This window comes from Oreochromis aureus, linkage group 22 (assembly GCF_013358895.1).
Source record: "Oreochromis aureus strain Israel breed Guangdong linkage group 22, ZZ_aureus, whole genome shotgun sequence".
NCBI classification, from domain to species: domain Eukaryota; kingdom Metazoa; phylum Chordata; class Actinopteri; order Cichliformes; family Cichlidae; genus Oreochromis; species Oreochromis aureus.
In genome coordinates, this window is record NC_052962.1 from 17,977,843 (window position 1) to 17,995,671 (window position 17,829).

The window sequence follows — 17,829 nt, forward strand, 5'->3', positions numbered from 1 at the left end:
AAGCCCTGTAAACACACTTCTGTTTGCTCTTCTTCAGACACATTTGAGGGAAAAGCTTTGAGTGGAAAGAATGAAAGATGACTGTGATAATCCCCAGTTCTACACTGCAGAGGATGTGGTGAAAATGGCAAGGCGGTGTATTACCTTTAGAGAATAACACGAGTGTGTTGTTCAGGAAATATTAGGGCGCTCCCATTTAAAGCGGCACAATGGAGATGAGAGCAAAAGGAATAAAAATTGAAAATCCGGCAGACTGCTTGCATACGAGTGCATTCAAATCATTCCACCTAATATCGCGTTTCACACTCACTGCCACGGGAGAGAAGGTAAGCAGAGAGGAATAAGAGAAGCGGGAAAGAGAGGAGTAGCAGGTATAATATACCGCTCTTCACTCACAGAGGATTTAATCTGCCTGAGGCCTCATCCCTTCACTCTTCTGTCCCCCCACCTTTCCATAGCCCCTCTCTGCCACTTTTGCCTCTACAAATACATTAAATTTTTTAAAAAAAGAGCCCAGTGACAAGCTTAGGATGTGGTTTTTGGTTCGCTGTTATTGCATTGCTGTCAGAAGCTACCCTGCAGGAACTGTACTTTTCAATAAGGCAAATCAAACTGACTGACTGAGTTTAGACCTCGTCCTCTTTTTCCTTCCATGCACCAATTTATTCTGGCATTTTAAAGCCTGATCACTGATACATTCATCTTGGCAGCTGTCATCCAGATGTTGTCATAGCTGGATGACGGAAACGGAGAAAAGAAACACAGAAGTGGGGGAGAAAAACAATTGAGTTAAAAAGATTATTCAGGACAGACGTTCAGGTGGAAACCGTCAGCCGGATTAAGTATCTGATCTTCTTCGCCGCTTGTGGCCGACTGATTTACGCTTGTCTAGGTTTTCCGGAGCAGCATGCTGTGATTGAGCTCATATTACCATATCATGGTCATCATTAACTCACAGAGATCCTAGAAAGCTTCTCAGTGGAACTGGGAACATGCAGCCTTTGTGGATCCTATACAAAAAGAAAGCACGCTGGACCCTTTTGGAACACGAGTATATGTAAAGCTATTTTGGAGCCCTGCTGGATCTGATTGAGCACACCAGCCTGTGGGGTTCCACCGGCTTTAATCTGGTGCAACAGCACGCTAACTATAGCCAAGTCATCTAGCTGTAGCTGACATCGCCTCTGAGGAGATTGCCGTTTATCCACAACACTCCTGCACCCCCATTCGTCAGCGTCTCTCTGTGGCTTGCTTTGTATCCTTCCTCTGCACGTGTGAATTTATACATTCTTTTTTTGCTTCTTCCTTCATTAATACATCTTGCTCCTATCTGTTTTCCCACTCTATCTAGATCTCTAAGGCTTTGTTCTCATGCGGTACTGACAGCAAATCCATGCATTGAAATGTGAGAAGCTCCTCTTCTTGCAAAGCTTAAGGAAGCAATGCCACTACAAGGCTGGTGTATATAAGCGATCATGCTTAACTACTCAAAATTTTCCTTTATCTTTGGTGCCTTTCTTAGACAGATTTCCCAGTTATTACTTTATTAACTCTCTGTATGCTGGAAGTGTTTATTTTATACATGCAGTAAATTAGATGGGCTCTTACAGTCCCCTCACACAGTCCTCGGCACTCCACGGCTTCTTGTGTGATTATTTCAAAGACTCTCATCCCGACATAAAATATTAATTAAGCTGACTTCAGTGCATTTGAATCCTCTCTCTACTCCCCATGCTGCCCATTACAGGAAAACACTTTTTAAAAGGTCAGCTTGATGGCACTTTAAAGTTGGAAAGAGTGCTATGTGTGCCGTCTTAAGTGCAGGATACTGCAGGTACTTTGTGTAAATGCTGCTTTAAAGCAAAAGCAAACTTTAAAATTTGACCTAATTCTGTTAAACGTTATCGCTCACCAATGTTCTGGTTGCTGACTTTGTGATTGTTACGAGTGATACGAGAGATAAGTCTCAGATCAAAGACAGCAAGAAGACGAGCATACACTGCTGCACAGACACACCCTATCAGTTAAGATGAGCAGTTTGAGAGCCTCCCATCCCCTCACAGCCACTGCGCAGATCTCATATCAGCTCCCTGTGGACCAGTGCCACTCGAACCAATGGCCTGGCAGCACCAACTGTCTATTTTCAGCAATTAGGATTTGGACTGTGCACACACCGAGCAGAACTCCTCAGTCTGTGCACGCTTTCTGCCAGCTCAGCTCGATGCCCACCTTGCCAGATAACGGCTGACAAACACCAGGCTGGAGGCAGAGGCTGCTGATGGAGACAACTGGTGCTGATGCTGCTGGAGGACTGCTCAGGAGAGCGGCCATGAGAAAAACACACCAACACGATTTTGACTTGAAGAGTCCTCTTAATGGTTACAATGATGTGACAACCTATGCACAGTAAATCCAGATCAGCTTGCAGCCTTTTTTTGCTCACTTAATTTTAGGCCATATTCTCTGTTTTTTTAAATAATCAGATAATATTTTGCTGTCGTATATAGCTGATATAATTGAGGCTTTATCTTTGATAGCCTTTGTAATGTTGGATGTGAGCTTTGATTGCCTTTTAGAGAGAACCTTAGCTTTTGATATTAAAACACTATAAGTGTCTTCACAGTCTTCACAGAAAAGTAGCTTGGATCCCATGTCTCTGCCAAGGACCCGATATACACTTTAACTTGTTTAATCAGGTCACAGTTAAGGTTTCATGCTCTTTTGAGCCTTTTGAGTGAGAGTTAAAGAAACCTGGATGTCCTTTTGTGATCTTGAATCAACCGTGTTTTCTGCTGTTGAGTCATTGTTCGGTGATGAAGGCCGCCGGTTTTGTTGTTGCCCGTCCAGATCCCTCCCTCCCTGCCTAGTAGAGATCATCATTGCCCATCTGTGGATTTTCCTCAAGGCTGTTTTATTTTTTGACACATATTTTTTGCCATGCTAATTTTCTCTGCTGTTGATGAGTCATGCAAATCCATACCCGTGTGATGCCTTTGCCAGCTTCTGCTTATTTCATAACACCTCTAAATCTGCTTCTTACTCCCTTCTGTCTTCCTGTCTTTCTCATCATTTGTTCTAGATAAGTTTTGGTACTGCCGTCTGTCTCCGAATCATAAAGTCCTGCACTACGGAGATCTGGAAGAGAGCCCTCAGGGCGAGGTGCCCCATGACTCTTTACAGGACAAACGTGAGTAAAACCTTTAATAGTTTTTTTTACAGTATTTTTGCACAATTTCTATTTAACTGCCTTCCCAATGACTTGCAAAGGAAAATATTTATCAGTATTCTATGTTTATTTCCTGCAAAAATGTGTGTCTTGCTGAACTCAGAGACGAGCAGCAGTCACCGACACTAACAGTTGGCTTTTTACAGACAGTGTTAACATCAGTTTTTCTTGTGGGCCTTGCACACTGACAGATTTGGGGAAAATTTTAAGTTTTAATCACTTGGAGGAAAAAGGAAAAAAAAAAACAAGAACCCATATGGGATAGCACAGTTGTCAAGGGGATGATGATGTTGTTGTTGTTGTAAACTCACTTCTGTCCTCTCTGCAGTGCCTGTGGCTGATATCAAAGCTGTTATCACTGGCAAAGACTGTCCTCACATGAAGGAAAAGGGAGCCCTGAAGCAAAACAAGGTGTGTGTGTGTGTGTGTGTGTGTGTGTGTGTGTGTGTGTGTGTGTGTGTGTGTGTGTGTGTGTGTGTGTGTGTGTGTGTGTGTGTGTGTGTGTGTGTGTGTGTGTGTGTGTGCGCGCGCATATACATGCATGTGCACATGTGCATGTGTGTGGGCGGGTGGGTGTGTATCCAGGCGAGAGAATGAGTTCCTGTGGATGCGAGAGTTGCATAACGAGGACGCCGGTTACATAATTTTGCTTTAGGAAATAACACAATAACTTGCGTCTCAGCGCTCTGCACAGAGACGTCTCCGTTAGAGGCCTCGCGTAGAAATAAGTCACTGAATAGTCCGTTAGTTACAGACGACAATTACGCTAAAGGCGCTAAAAACGTGCTGGCATCTTTTCTTCGCTGTGAAGGTGTGATAGTAACGTTTGGGCGCGCCCTCTGCGGTGCCTCAACCAGGATGAAAGAGCCATCATGTCTGCATCTGTGTACACATCAGCTCTTCCTCGTTCGTACTTTTCCTCTGCAAACCTTCGGCCCCCACCCACGGGACTCCGATATATTGGATCTTGGATAAATAGCCTTGAAGACAAAGGAGCACGCCTCCTCTCTGCTTTGTCTCTTTTATTACCTTGTCGATAAGCGCAGGTCTAGGAGAATGACCTGAGGGGGGTCTGTGGGCTGTCTAGCAGGCCTGTCCCAGCCTTGTGAATGAGAACATAAGCACATTTCATTACTCACTGTTAGAAGACCAGCCAAAGTCACCTCTACAGACTTGGGAGCAGAGCAGGCAGTGCACCGTTTGTGGGACACTGGAAGAATAGAGAAGTGCGAAGTGTTTCCATATTATCTCCCAAATTCCTCCAGATATGTCGTAAGCGCTTCCACGTGTCTCTAACGTGGATGCCATATTTCCCTCATTTCTGACACCTGCTTTAGCTGTTATTATGATTGCAGTAAAAGGGACGCCTGTCGTCTGTGCTCCGTCATCCGTCTCATTCCGGAATCGCGCCTTTACAGCTTTACGTTACAGCATCACACAAATGATTGGAGGATATATGACAAGTATGGATGATTGCATGCTGTATTTCCATAATGTTCCAGCAATTTATAATGGGACCAGTTTATGTGGGCAAAAAAATCATCATCATCTAAAAAGCAAGTGCACATTTATTATTTTAAAAAAATATATTGTGGGAAAGAGGACATTAAATTAACCCATTACCAAAAAGACTGCAGCACCAGTAAAATGTGCATGCACTTAATAAGTTCATAAAAAGAAAAGCAGAGCAGTAACAAATGAACACGATCTGTCTTTTAATTGCACCAAAAAAGAGAGGAATTAGCTTTGAGGTCATAAACCTGGAAAAACTAACAATGTTGTTCGTTTAATGTGGGTATAACACTCATTTCCTGCTTACCGCTGAAACGCTCAACAACTGTTTCATGAAGTGCACGGACACCCTCAGGAAGAACTTGATCTACAGTACCCAAAAACCAGTCACACTCCATCAGCTGTTCTTTGAGTTAAGTAATTATAACAGGTTCTTTACCTATAAGTAGCTAACGCATTGAAGTAAGTGGGTAAATATAGTAACGACTGCCCTTTTAGATGCTCACTGTGTGAGTGTGCAGCTTAAAGCAGCTGCACAGAGTAGAGAGAATTACTCTCAGCACTACTTTGTTTTTTTTTTCCTCTCTGAGTCAAATCTGACCACAGATTCTTTTAAGCTCTCCCCGGCTCGAGGCTCAGCCTCTGACTGAGTAATCCCCTACTGGCTTCGTAAAACCAGACGCTAATTTCACACAGATAAATTACTTGCATACATCTACAAATCTGGCTCTGTCACTACATTGTCCTCCTTCTCCGTCCAGTTAATTTCATAAAAGAGACCGAAGTGAATTTGTCTTTTTTGTCTCCGATCCGCAGCCCCTACTGTTATTTTACAATAGCTAATATAAAAAGAGCCCTACATATATCCCAATGTGCAGCTGATATAACAGATGGTGATGGGACGTGGAGGAGAGCAGGATCGCGCTAGTATGGCAGCATTGTACTGTAAATCTCACCTGGTATTTCTTCTTCTTTTCTTTTTTGCTTCTACCTCTCTCCGTCCCACCTCCTCCACTCTCGCTCGGTCTTTGCACCATTTTCTCCGCCTCACATTCTCCCTCTGCTTTTCACTCTGTCCTCTCTGCAGGAGGTGTTAGAGCTGGCCTTCTCTGTCCTCTACGAGTCGGACGAATACTTAAATTTTATCGCTCCTGACAAGCATGAGGTAAGCTGACCCTGCAGTTGTTGACAGTGTCACACAGAATGAACGTGTGGGATTACGCATAGAGACCCTATGCATGGTTTATGCAGGTGTAGAGCTGACACTTAGTGGAGAGATGGCTTTATTCACAGATATAATTTCATCGAAAAACAAGTATAAAGACCAAAGCTGTATGTCAGGCTTATGTCATAAAAATTAGGACCCTTCAACATGATTTTATTGCTTTTTTTTCCTAAGTTTTATCAACAAAAGAGTGGTTTGTATCATCCAATGATTGTCGATATGTGGGATATAGAAGATAAAAATAAGTACACTCTAAGAGCAGCCAGGTGCTGCTAATTGAATACAGCTGATTAACTGATCATCAGTAAGTGTGACGATCCCTCTAAAAGCAGAAGTTTTGGGAGTTTGCTGGTCTGGAGCATTCAGGTGTGTTAACAGAGTGTCATCTTAGAGAAGCAATCATTGCTACCTATCAGTCTGGGAAGGTTTATAACGCCATTTCCAAACATAAAGTCCAGCATTATACATCATATAGGCATACCTATCTGGTGCCATATATGCGGCATATATTCCTGTTTTTGTGCCTGCTTTTCATCTTCATTTGTTTAGCTTTGTTCTTGCTGTTATGCCCGTGTAGGTAAAGTGAAAATAAACTTGTTTTGTGACATGTAAAGCATAACAGAACTGTTTAAATGGTGCAGATGAAACAATGAGGGTTCTTAGTACACCAGCCTGTTTGCCATTAGCTTGCAATGAACTTTATTTGGACTTCTGACTTGACAATGACTCGACCCAGTTTACTTGACTTAATTTTAGTTTGCCCCAAAAGACTTTAAGACAGCTCTACGTATAAATAACTGATAATCCTTGGGGAATGTGGCAAATAGAATTGCAATGTTGGTGGTTTTTTATAGATTGGGGCCAAATATAACTCACCGTAAACAAAGGTGTAATGCCTGAAAGCTTTCACTGAGGAATGTAGAAACTTTTTGCCCTTTTTTGAAGGTGTTTTCTCTGTTTTGTAGAGTAGATTTTAGAGGTTTTGTTCTTTGTGCCGTACTTTTTTTTTTTAACCATTCTTATGAAAATTATAATTAATGTGCCTCTGCCCGTCTCTCCGCAGTATTGTGTGTGGACAGATGGTCTGAATGCCCTCCTGGGTAAGGAGATGACCAGCGAATACACCAAATCTGACATGGACACCCTGCTCTCTATGGAGATGAAGCTTCGCCTCTTGGATCTAGAGAACATCCAGATTCCAGAGGCCCCGCCCCCGATTCCCAAAGAGCCTAGCAACTATGACTTTGTTTACGACTGTAACTAGCTGTACGACCCCACAAGCCCGAACCCGAAACAAACCCTAAACCCACTGTATTCACTGGACCGGTCCCCTTTTCTTATAAACTGGAACAAGAATAAATAATAAAAAAAACCATATAATATAAAAAAATGAACTGTGATTGAAAGAAAAAAAAAGGATTTCTTGAACTATTTCCCTCTTGCTTCTTGCTAGACGTTTATAAGGGAGAAGATGGTGCGTATTAACATTAACTGTTTGCACTTGAGGGACTTGGGGGTCGATGCAGAGTCATCACGTTGCCATGGAGAAGAGAAACCAGGAAGTGTTTGTTTGGCCTGTCGTTGGTCGCCCCACGTCTCCTCCTCCTCCTTCTTCTTCTTCACTCTCCTCCAGTGTCTGGTGTTTGAAAACATTCCCCCTTTTCTTCTTCTTGGCTGCGGCGCTCACTGTCATTTTGCTTCAAGAATATTGTGGACAAAAAGCTTAGAAATTCCATTGGATTGTCCTTCCTTTATGTTCATGTTATTATTTTTCCTCAGGGCTTTTTTCAGGAGGGGTGAAGGCTATAGGGATCAAGAATGGTGGTTGTGTGATTTAGGAGCAGGGAAGGACGATCGGGCGGGGCGGGGGGCGTCAACTTCCCAGTAGTATTTCCTGTCACATTCCCACTTACAGTAGGACAATTGTGGCAGCTAAGTGTTTCCCAAGAGGCTGAATTACCTTTTGAGATGAATACTTTTTAAAACAGAAAGAGAAAAAATAGCATCGTCTGTCTACTCTGCCCTGCTTCACATGTAATAGAGACTGTTAGAAAAAGTCAATCCTTGAAATCCAGGCACTGTACTACAGTAAAAAGCCTCTTTTTGAAATATAAATGTAATTATCCCACCACTGCTTATTGCTTATTGTACACACCTACACAGTGGCTTTGCCATAGAACAACTGTAAAAGCGCCACCATTGTGCAACACGCGCTCAAACACACACTTGTCTCTCGCTCGTTTGGGTCTCTCGTTGTAAAGACTGCTGTACACAACATTCCTAAGCAATATTTTAGCTTTTTTTTTTGTTTCGTTTATCATTTGTAAAATAACTATGATTTAGTGATTTTCCTTTAGAAAAACGAAAAAGAACAAAAATTGTGAAAGTGCCAGGTAGTTAGTATTGCAAAATGTAAGTTAGTATTTGATCAAGGGAAGTTGACATTTTTTGTGTATGTTCAGGACCATATGGCCACAAAATTGAGAGTTTATGTATTTTTTTAATTTAAAAGCAGATCGTGGTTGTTATTTCTAAGTATGATTTATATATTCCCCCCTCCCCCTTCCTATTTAATGCCTTCAGATTGTTTTTTTTTTCTTTAGGATTTTTTTCAAAGCCCCTCAAAACTGCTGTTTACATTAAAGGTTTAAGAACTGTAACCAGTTTACACTGTGCCTCTCTTCATTCACAAAGCACAACCGCAAGGGTCCAAGACATGATTCGTGATGAAAAGCAGTAATAGTAATTTTTCCTTTTAACAAAGAAAGACACATCGCTATAATTAATAGGTAACGGTCCTGGAGGCAATCTGTTTTTAATGGAACAGATAAAACAAGATTAACTATAACACAAATGAAAGCACTTCGATATTATCTGATCAAATCGCATGTTGGCACAGGATTCAATTCACAGGCGTGTGAAGGAGTTTTGTGTCAGTCTGCATCTGGACACTGACTTTAAGATCATCAATGTCAAACAAAGCTACACGAATGCAAAACCATTTTAAGAGAAGTTACCAGACTTTGATGAAGTATCACAATACGGTCCTAAATTATTCTTGGCTTTAAACTTTAAAGTTTGCTTGATAAACCCAGATCCAGCACCAGGGTTCTTCTGGGCTCTTCTACATGGATATGTGATACAAGATTTCGCCAAACCAACTTGTCTGGACCAGACATATTGGAACTAAGTTAAGTGGGTGTTTTCCAGTGTGTTTACCTCAGTCCTTCCTTGGTTCTTGAGTTAACCAGGGTTTTTTTCTCCAGTGCAACTCGGTCTGCAGATGTCTTGGTTAAATCCTCAGTTTCTAAAAACAGTCAGACTCGCATCTTGATATCCTTACGAACCTTTCGTTGACCCTGACAAGCTTCCGCAGTATAGATCGAGTCCTTCATTTCAAATGCCACCAAACTTTTCAAGATTTTTGTCAGACTCTCTAGCAATTAAAGTGGTCTTGAGCAAAGGTTTAAAGACCTTCTTTGGTCATTGGCTACTTTTTCACTCCTTTTCAGTCCAGTCCTTTGTACCTGAAATTTTTGAAAGTGATGTTTTGGTTTGTTTTTGAAGCCGCTTTATAGTGACTTATCACTCAAGCATTAGAAAAAAGCACCTAACTCAGCCAGTGTTGTGTCGACACATAACAGACAACTTAACAATGAACCCATTTAAGCCTAAATTTCTCTATGCATTTTATTAGAAGCAGAATATTTTTTTCCCATTTTTTTTTTTAGTTGAATCTAACCAAAGATAATGCATAAAATTGTATTTTTGCACAATTAACTACAAGCTTGGGATCTCCTGGCATGGTGTGCAGTGTGTCCTTTAAAATGTGAGGAAACTGAACAAGTCAAGGACGAAAGAAGAAGAAAAAAATATCTAGAGCATATGAATAGTATCTGAAAGTCATGTCCTTAAGAAATAGTGAAAAGCCCTGACACAGGACCCAAGAGATGCATCTGTCCCTTCAGTTGATCCATCAGCGGTTCACTGAAGCCCCAACCTGAAATGGTCTCAATGGAAAGGTGGCTGTCAAGGAATCATTCTTAAGGAAGGAAAACGGGAGGAAAAGGCTGAGGTATGCCAAATTATAGAACAACTGGACTGAAAATCAGTGGCACTTGTATTTTTTGGTTCAAATCATGGAAAATAAGTACACAGCTGTATGTCAGCCAATGGTGTTGGTGATTCTGTCAAAACTGATGGAATGGACACAGAAAAGTACCATCAGATTTAGATCCACCATTCAGTACCATCTCTAAAATACCTGCTTTGTTTTTTAACATAAGAATCACTCTGCCAATGCAGTAAAAGCAAATCTGGATAAAAACAGAATGGAAATATATCAGTCATGGATTGGTCTCCCCATTGTTAGTGAAGCATTGTGGGATCACCTTGACTAAGAATAAAAATTCAGCTAAAAATAACCAAATAATGCAATCTAAATAAAAACGTTCAGCTTCTGTACAGCAATTCATAAACAGCACACACCTTGCATTCAGGTGGGTGGGAATTGTCATGGTGAGTAATAGAGTTTCTCCACCATCCCACCTCACAGGCCTCCTGCAGAGACCGCAGGTTCATCTCCGTCTGTCCAGAAGCTGTTACAGCTCCATTCAAAGCAACCAAAAATGTGGCATTTTATGTTGTGCCACTTTCAGAGCCGGTATTTCTCTCACAGAGAATGTCGCCTTTATTAAAGCAATATTTCATCTTTATGAATCTGCCCTTTTACTTTGAAATAGAGTTCTGTGTGGAAGTCGGCAGAAAATGCAATTTTCAAAGTTAATATTTTATTTCACAGCTAAATAGTTCAACTTTTGTTAGTGACACATTACATGAATTCCAAACTTATAATATTACTACTTTCAGAGCAGTCATTGGAAAATCCTTAAAAGATTTATGAAAAAAATATCAGTGAAACTCGTGAACTACTAAGCACCAGCTTTTGTTTTTAAACTCAATATTAATCTCAGTTTGCCTTTTGTGTATACGTCCCTGGTTTTGGTGCTTGGGTTTTCCCATTACATGCCTGGCTGTGTCACAGGATGTTTATTTCCCAACACGCAGGTCATGGCGGCTCCCTACTCCTTAGTGTGTGACACCATTTCCTGCTTGACGGCTCTATCTGCCACCCGGCCAAGGAACCTCCACCGAGCTCCATCTTTAGGCGAAGATTGTTCTCACACTAATGGATACTGATGCCCTGTGCTCATTAGAAATGTAAGTCTGTGCCTAACAGCATCTGTCTCTCACTCTCTTAAGCGAGGAAGAAAATATTCTACCTCTTGCCTCCCACCCAGCCTTCGTTTCAGTCACAGTGTCTCTCACTCACGCGCAGCATGCAGTTATTTGAACTGTCACAGTTAAATGGCTCCATTCCTGCGAGGGGACGCTGTGCTGTGTATGTGAGAACAGCCAGTCTGGTAGAGTGGATTACTCAGTAGACCTGATGTTCTTTGTGAATATCTAGTAGCTACTCATTAAAGGAATACCAAAACCCAAAACTTAAAATCAGTTCAAGTTAAGTGTGACAGACGGTTCACAAATCAAATCTTAACACTGACAAACCTCACGCCGTCCTACAATCCCAAATATTCATAATGACAGCAACTTGATGGCCTCGGATTTTGTGCATGCCCACCTTGTAATATGTCTCCCTGTATAAATTTTAACTGGGTTAGTTCAGTCTTTTCTATTTTCCATGTTCAAGTAATCAAACACTCCACTTTCCGGTGCCAGAGGGTAGGTGATTTAATAAGGCTTCTGCATGCCTTCCTGAGGTGCAACAGATGAGGAATGAATATGAGCTAAATCCAAATTTGGTTGTATAGAAAATTACAGTCAGCTACATGAGAGATTAAAGTGATTAAAATGCTGACAGTAACTGTATCATTTAGGCTACTGAAGTAAAAGGGGCCTCCTGCCTGCTGTTGTGTCAGGATCACTTGAGTCAAAAGTGGGATTGCTACTTTATCAGCAGTAACACGATGTGGTGGTATGTCTCTGTTCTAGGACCTCCCCGCCCTTCCACACATGTACTTCGGGATCTTAAGGAGGCAAGAGCACACATTCCCATTCTTCCATGTCTACACAGGGCAGGCAGCAGCAGAGCAGATGTTAGTGGCTATGGGTTTGACACTGATTAAGTTAAAAGGTTATGAGCTGTAGGTGCTTGGGTGAGTGTGGGTTGCAAAGGGGGTTGCACTAACTGTAAAGCTGTATGCAGGCTAAAGTAGTTCACGTAGCATGCAGATGGGAATCAGAAGGGCATCAGCAATTGCTCTGATTTGTCAGAACTAATGCTATGCATCATTTCTGTCAAGACCAATACGTTGCATTGCAGTGTTTCATACTGAGGCACTTGTAGTATTTGCTTGTTTTACAGATATATCGATCAATATATTCTGAATGCATCCTCAGCTGCAGATCAGTGGGGATTTTATTTCTATATACCACAAATCCATATCTGCTTTTATTATATAAGGTGCACTGTGTGCTTCGGTGTTTGTGTACGCAAGAGTGCTGTCTGTGTTTATTTTTCCACGCACGCTCATCTGCGACAAGCAAGAGGAAAAAGGACTTGGCTGGCCTCATTACGAGTTCTTGGAGACTTCATGCAGAGAGCGAGACAGCAGCCCGAGGGCCAGAGCCAGCAGGGCGCATCTCGTCTCCTCATCCAGGAGGAGACACTAATCAAATCAGATTAAGGCTGGAACTGATTACATGGGCATGCACACTTCCACAGCAGGTTATCAGACAAACTAGCATGGCAAACTCATCGCCCCTTCTGCACTCACCAGCATCCACTTGATAGCATTTAAGGGTCAGCCCAGACAAACTCACAAACAAAATGGTTGCAGCTGAAACTATGGCGGTGAGGTCTGCAGATCCGCAGCTATTTTCTCTGCCAGTTTGTTGTTGTTGTTTTTTTTCTTATTGCTGTAAAATTCCTTTTATCTTCAGAGCAGCAGATTTGCCAGCTAGAGATATTTCAAAATCCCACTAAACTTCTCTTTGGGAAATGTTTTTGTGTGTGATATGGTTGAACTAATCCTTTTAAACTCTGAGTTAGAATTGGTCTTGTGCTGCTTGTTGCTGTTGTCCCGCTTCTATTTCCATTGCATTGAAGACTTGGGGGGTCAGGAAGCTTTGTGCCTATTTAGAGATTTCTTACCACATCAGCAAAGCATCTTCAAAGCAGGATTAAGGGTGAAACCAATACAAACAAAGAAACTATACTTTTATTATCGAATGCGCTGCCATAGTTCAGTCTCTCCCTAAGGGTGTTATTGACAAAACGTCGTCTTACTCGAGTAAATCACAAATCTAATGGTGCCAAAATAGCAGCTAACAGGCAGAGGAGAAAAAAATGCATTGGAGAGTGGTTCCAAGTTCTCTTGCTCATCATTTGTATTGACTTGTTTTCTCTGCTTGTATTCACTGAGTTTCTCATTTCTTTAGACTTTAGTCCAATCTGGCACCTATCAGAAACAACACTGATGCTATTGATGAGTGCAGGGACAGGTCCATTTCCCTTGTGTGTTATTATTCACCTGACCCAAGGGCAACAATTTTCAGTCCATGTGGAGCAGAATGAAAAGAGCTGGAAGCTGCAGTCTAATAGCTTTTCTTAAAATCCAAGTGTTTTTTTTTACATATATAAATTAAAATAGGCTACACTTTATAAAAATCTCCATATACTGTGGTAGGAAGAAGGCTTTGTTTTCTCTATATTCACAATGAGACGTAAGCAGTTTGGAATTACTTGTACAAGGAGTTGGTGTAGGAAGAAAAAAGGAAAAGCGTGCTCACCAAAGGGATTGCAATCCATCTCGAGGGGAAAATGAAAGTGCATAGCCACAAATAAATGACATCACACATGCATAAAACATCAGCTCCATCCTAACAATAAAGACAGAATCTGTAAGTAAATTACTTCTGAACAGACGCGTGTGCACGGACTCTTACTTTTCCTCCTGCTGCTGCAGCACCCGCAGCCCTGACCCAGGATTATCAGGGCGAAATGATTGCATCAACCCAGACAAAGATCATCCCGCTGAAAGTGGGGAAACTGTGATTTAGATGAATGAGTACAAGTCTGGAAGTGATTTCCATTCCCGCCCCAACAGTTGCTTAATCTCAGCAATCTGAAAGTCTTATCTTCGTTGGTGCTGGTGCTGTGGTGATTGATTGAAGAGCTCTTCACAGAGTGCTGCAGTCACTCAGCAATTGCAAGTGTTTTACAGGCACAACGGGACTAATGCGCATCTAATAGAGCCAGAGGTGCAGTCTGCCAAGACGTGCCCGCCCTGAATCACTGGGAAACTGCTGTAAATTTAGAAGAGGCCAAGTTAATGTGTATCGCTAATTGCAACATCTGAAATGGTTTATGACCACAGCCGAGCAGAGACGGATGAGAAAGCAATCTTACCACAAAATCTAGAGGATATGTTGAGGAATCTACTAATTCGTGTTTCACTGGATTAGTAGATTTCAAAATGTCCCGTTTGTTTTTTTTCAGGGTTCATTTAATTCCTGACATCAGAAACCAAACCGCCTTAGAAAATTCACAAATATTTGGGACGCTAAATTAGTTTTCCCTCAGTTTCAAACTGAACTTGTCTTCAAATTACTGACGCTTTAACAACTACAGAACAATGGTGTCTGTATTCATAAAAAAAGAAAAGAAAATGCCCTACTTTTTCTTGCACCTTGCAGTCATATCCCTGCCAGGAAATGTACCTGTCAAGAAGAAACAAAACCTAACAGAGCTAAAACGGTCCCACACTCATCTCTCATCTCTGCCTCTCACTTATTCCATTATATGCATTTTAGTCAATTCCCATCACAGCATCCCTTATTATTATTTTTTTCTATTTCTTATATATCATCTCTCTTCTGTTTCATCTAAATCTGTCACAAGCAAGGCCTGTTCTCCTTTGCATTGATCAGCATCTAATTTTAGTGAAGGCTGACGCCTCTTGATGTTGTAAAACGAACGAGTGCTTTGTTGTATACCAGAGCCCTTGAATCAGTTGCATTGACTTTGAAGAGCTGGAGCATCAGTGATGAGGAGGTGGTGGTGGAGGAGGGGCTGATGAAGAGGAAACTTGTTTTAATATGACAGTTAATGAGGTAAACATTGCCCCGGGTGCCTGTTTTTGGGATCGGAAATTTAGCTCCTATAATTTCCACCCAAATTCACCAAAAGTCACCATATGTTCAGCTGTGTGGCGCTTTGATGAAGAAGAGCCGTGGGAGAATGAAAGATGGATGACGATGAACTCACAACCACAGGGAGCGTTTGTCTGATGCACCAATAAATCTTCTGGATTTCCTCACCGCCAGCCCTCTAACCTGCCACCCAAAGCTGCTTCAGATAAAACAAATGTCTGATCCCTCAACCAGGTGTAAGATACGTTCAACCTTCATTGCGTATTTGTTTGGTTTTTTCGAGACACAATAGGTGTGGCTCCTAAGCCGACTCTGCCGTGCCGCTTCTGCAGAACTGGCAGGCAGAGAATTTCCTGCCTCGTGATCAATAAGGCATCAGTAATTTTTCCTTAAGTCCCATGAGACAGAAATGAAATGCTTCTAGTCAAAGTCCTATTTGTGCCGCCTCCTCCTTTGTGTAATTTAAAAAGTGCTTTCTTCATGAATTTATGACTTTGCCTCATTACAGGTGAGACAGATTGATTATGAAGCGGAGAGACTCCCACTGGGGCATTTTTTCATGCTGCATTGTGTGGGACTGACACAAGACTAAGGAAAGCCAAAACCAGCCCTGAGTGTCTATATTTACCAGTGCAGAACCTGCCAGTGCCTGTGTGTGTAGGCTGACAGCAGGAATATCGCTTCAATAGGAAAATATTGTGAAGGCTGCTTATTGCAACGGCCGATGAATAGGGTGAAGAATCAGGAAAGAGTCAGTTTGAGGTGTTGTGGGAACCTTTGGTCAAAAGTTACTGAGATACAGGACCTGCAGATATTTTAGGCACTAAACGGTTAAAACCAGTAAGAAAAGGAAGGTTGGAGCCAAACAGAGGCCATGGACACTTTGGAAAGGTTGTGGTTTGATCCTACTGTTTCTAAAGCTTTTTATTACAACTGCTAGAACACAAGAGTGCATTTTCCTAGTACTGGAAGTATTGGTAGATGTTTTCATGGTGTTTTAAAACCTTGAAAAGCTTGTGATTTTAAAAAAGATCTTCAAATAGACTGCTGCTGCTAGACTGACAGATTTTAGTGATTGGTGATATCCCTGTGTGCTGATTATAGTGCAGAAAGGTTACAGCCACACACTCCACTTTCAGATTTTTCTTTTTCTAATTTGTCTTGACTTCAGTCTTTCTCAATGTGGTTTTATATTTCTAGCCATTAAAATAAATCACTAATCTATGGCGTCTGTGTGACCCAACAGCTGGGTGGGTGGGGCCCGTACCATGTGGACACATCCAATCAGCACCTACTCTCTCATTTGATTCGCAGCCCACAGTTTTCTTTCTTCATTGGACTCAAAGATAAAGGCGAAAAATATACAGAGAAAAATCAACAAGAAAAATGAACCATAACTTCTTCACACATTTCTATATCATTATATCAAACTTAAAAATATATATATATTTTTTTTAGAATGAAATGTTCAGACCTGCATCCTACCACAGATTCAACAAGGTGCTGGAAAATTCCTCTGAGATTTTGCTCCATATTGAGATGATAGCTTCCAATATTTGTTGCTAATTTGTCAGATGAACATCAATGACATCTCCCACATGCTTCATTGGACTGAGATCTGGTGACTGTGGAGGCCATTTGAGTTTCTTGAACATGACAATGTTCAAAAAAACCAGTTGGAAATTATCTAAGCTTTATGACCACAGGGTACCTGTCAAAAGAGGGGTACAATGTGGTCATCAAGGTTTCACAATGGGTTCACCCGAAACCTTGGCTGATTGTGACAAACACCCATTTTCACACCTTAGCTCATGTGATTAGTAGAGGATCAATAGGGGATCCATGACCCCCTTGGGGACACTCCCATGTGGTTTAAAATCTGGGACTCTCCACCAATTGCTCTTAGAACTGAAGAAGCTTCTCAGATGAGAGGTGAAACGCCTTCAAGGAAACTTAAAGAAGTCCAGACGCTTTTCTTTCAAAGCTCCTTAATCTTTGAGATTAAGTTTCTGGAATAATCAGATGAGCCAGTGTTGCTCCAACAACCATGCAACATTCAAATTCGCTTAAATCACCTTGCTTCTCCATCACACTTTCAGCAGGTCGTTTCAACCATGTGCACATACATGCCTAAATGAACCGAGTATCTGCCATGTGACTGACTAGAAACTTGCATTAAAAAGCATTTGAACAAGTGTACCTAATAAAGTGGTAGGTAAACCGTTCTGTGACATATTTGAAAGTGTTTCAGTGTTTTGAAAGCACATATAGTCAAAATTCACATACAGGTGTTTTCCTTTGTGTGGAGTGCAAACCATCTACTTCACAGTAACTTGCACCTTAACCGTTCTTGTTAGTTTAATAAACATCTAAGAGCAGCGGACGTGTTGACGTGCTAATGGAGAGAAAGCAGAGAAATGCTCCTACATTCGTTCTTGCTGGTTCACTGTCATGGCTTATTGGGTAGTTTAATGGAACTGAGTCATCATTAATGTTATTAATTACTCGTGCTTTTCGTGTTGTGAAGTCAAAATGTCCGTCACGACAAAGAAGCTTCAACCCTGCTTTAGCTTTTAAATATTTCCTACAATAATATTCAGTGTTCTGTTAGCAAATCAACTGTGTTTAAAGAAACCTATTCAGTGCCTGCAAGCTAAAATGATCCAAGATGCTTACAGAAAACAAGTCAGAG

General features: G+C 41.4%; 1 protein-coding gene across 4 annotated transcripts in view; it reads left to right on the plus strand.

Annotated features, from left to right (window-relative positions):
- Positions 1 to 8,631, plus strand: part of elmo1 (engulfment and cell motility 1 (ced-12 homolog, C. elegans)) — a 100,414-nt gene extending 91,783 nt beyond the window's left edge. For 2 of the 4 annotated variants that reach the window (XM_031729285.2, XM_031729286.2), the window contains 4 exons: positions 3,080 to 3,187; positions 3,555 to 3,637; positions 5,826 to 5,903; positions 7,027 to 7,227. In XM_031729285.2, the coding sequence (XP_031585145.1) occupies positions 3,080 to 3,187; positions 3,555 to 3,637; positions 5,826 to 5,903; positions 7,027 to 7,227 (470 nt within the window). Of the gene's footprint in view, positions 1 to 3,079; positions 3,188 to 3,554; positions 3,638 to 5,825; positions 5,904 to 7,026 lie in introns of all 4 variants that reach the window. The other 2 variants (XM_031729284.2, XM_031729288.2) reach the window with 1 other exon arrangement.
- Positions 8,632 to 17,829: the final 9,198 nt, after the last annotated feature.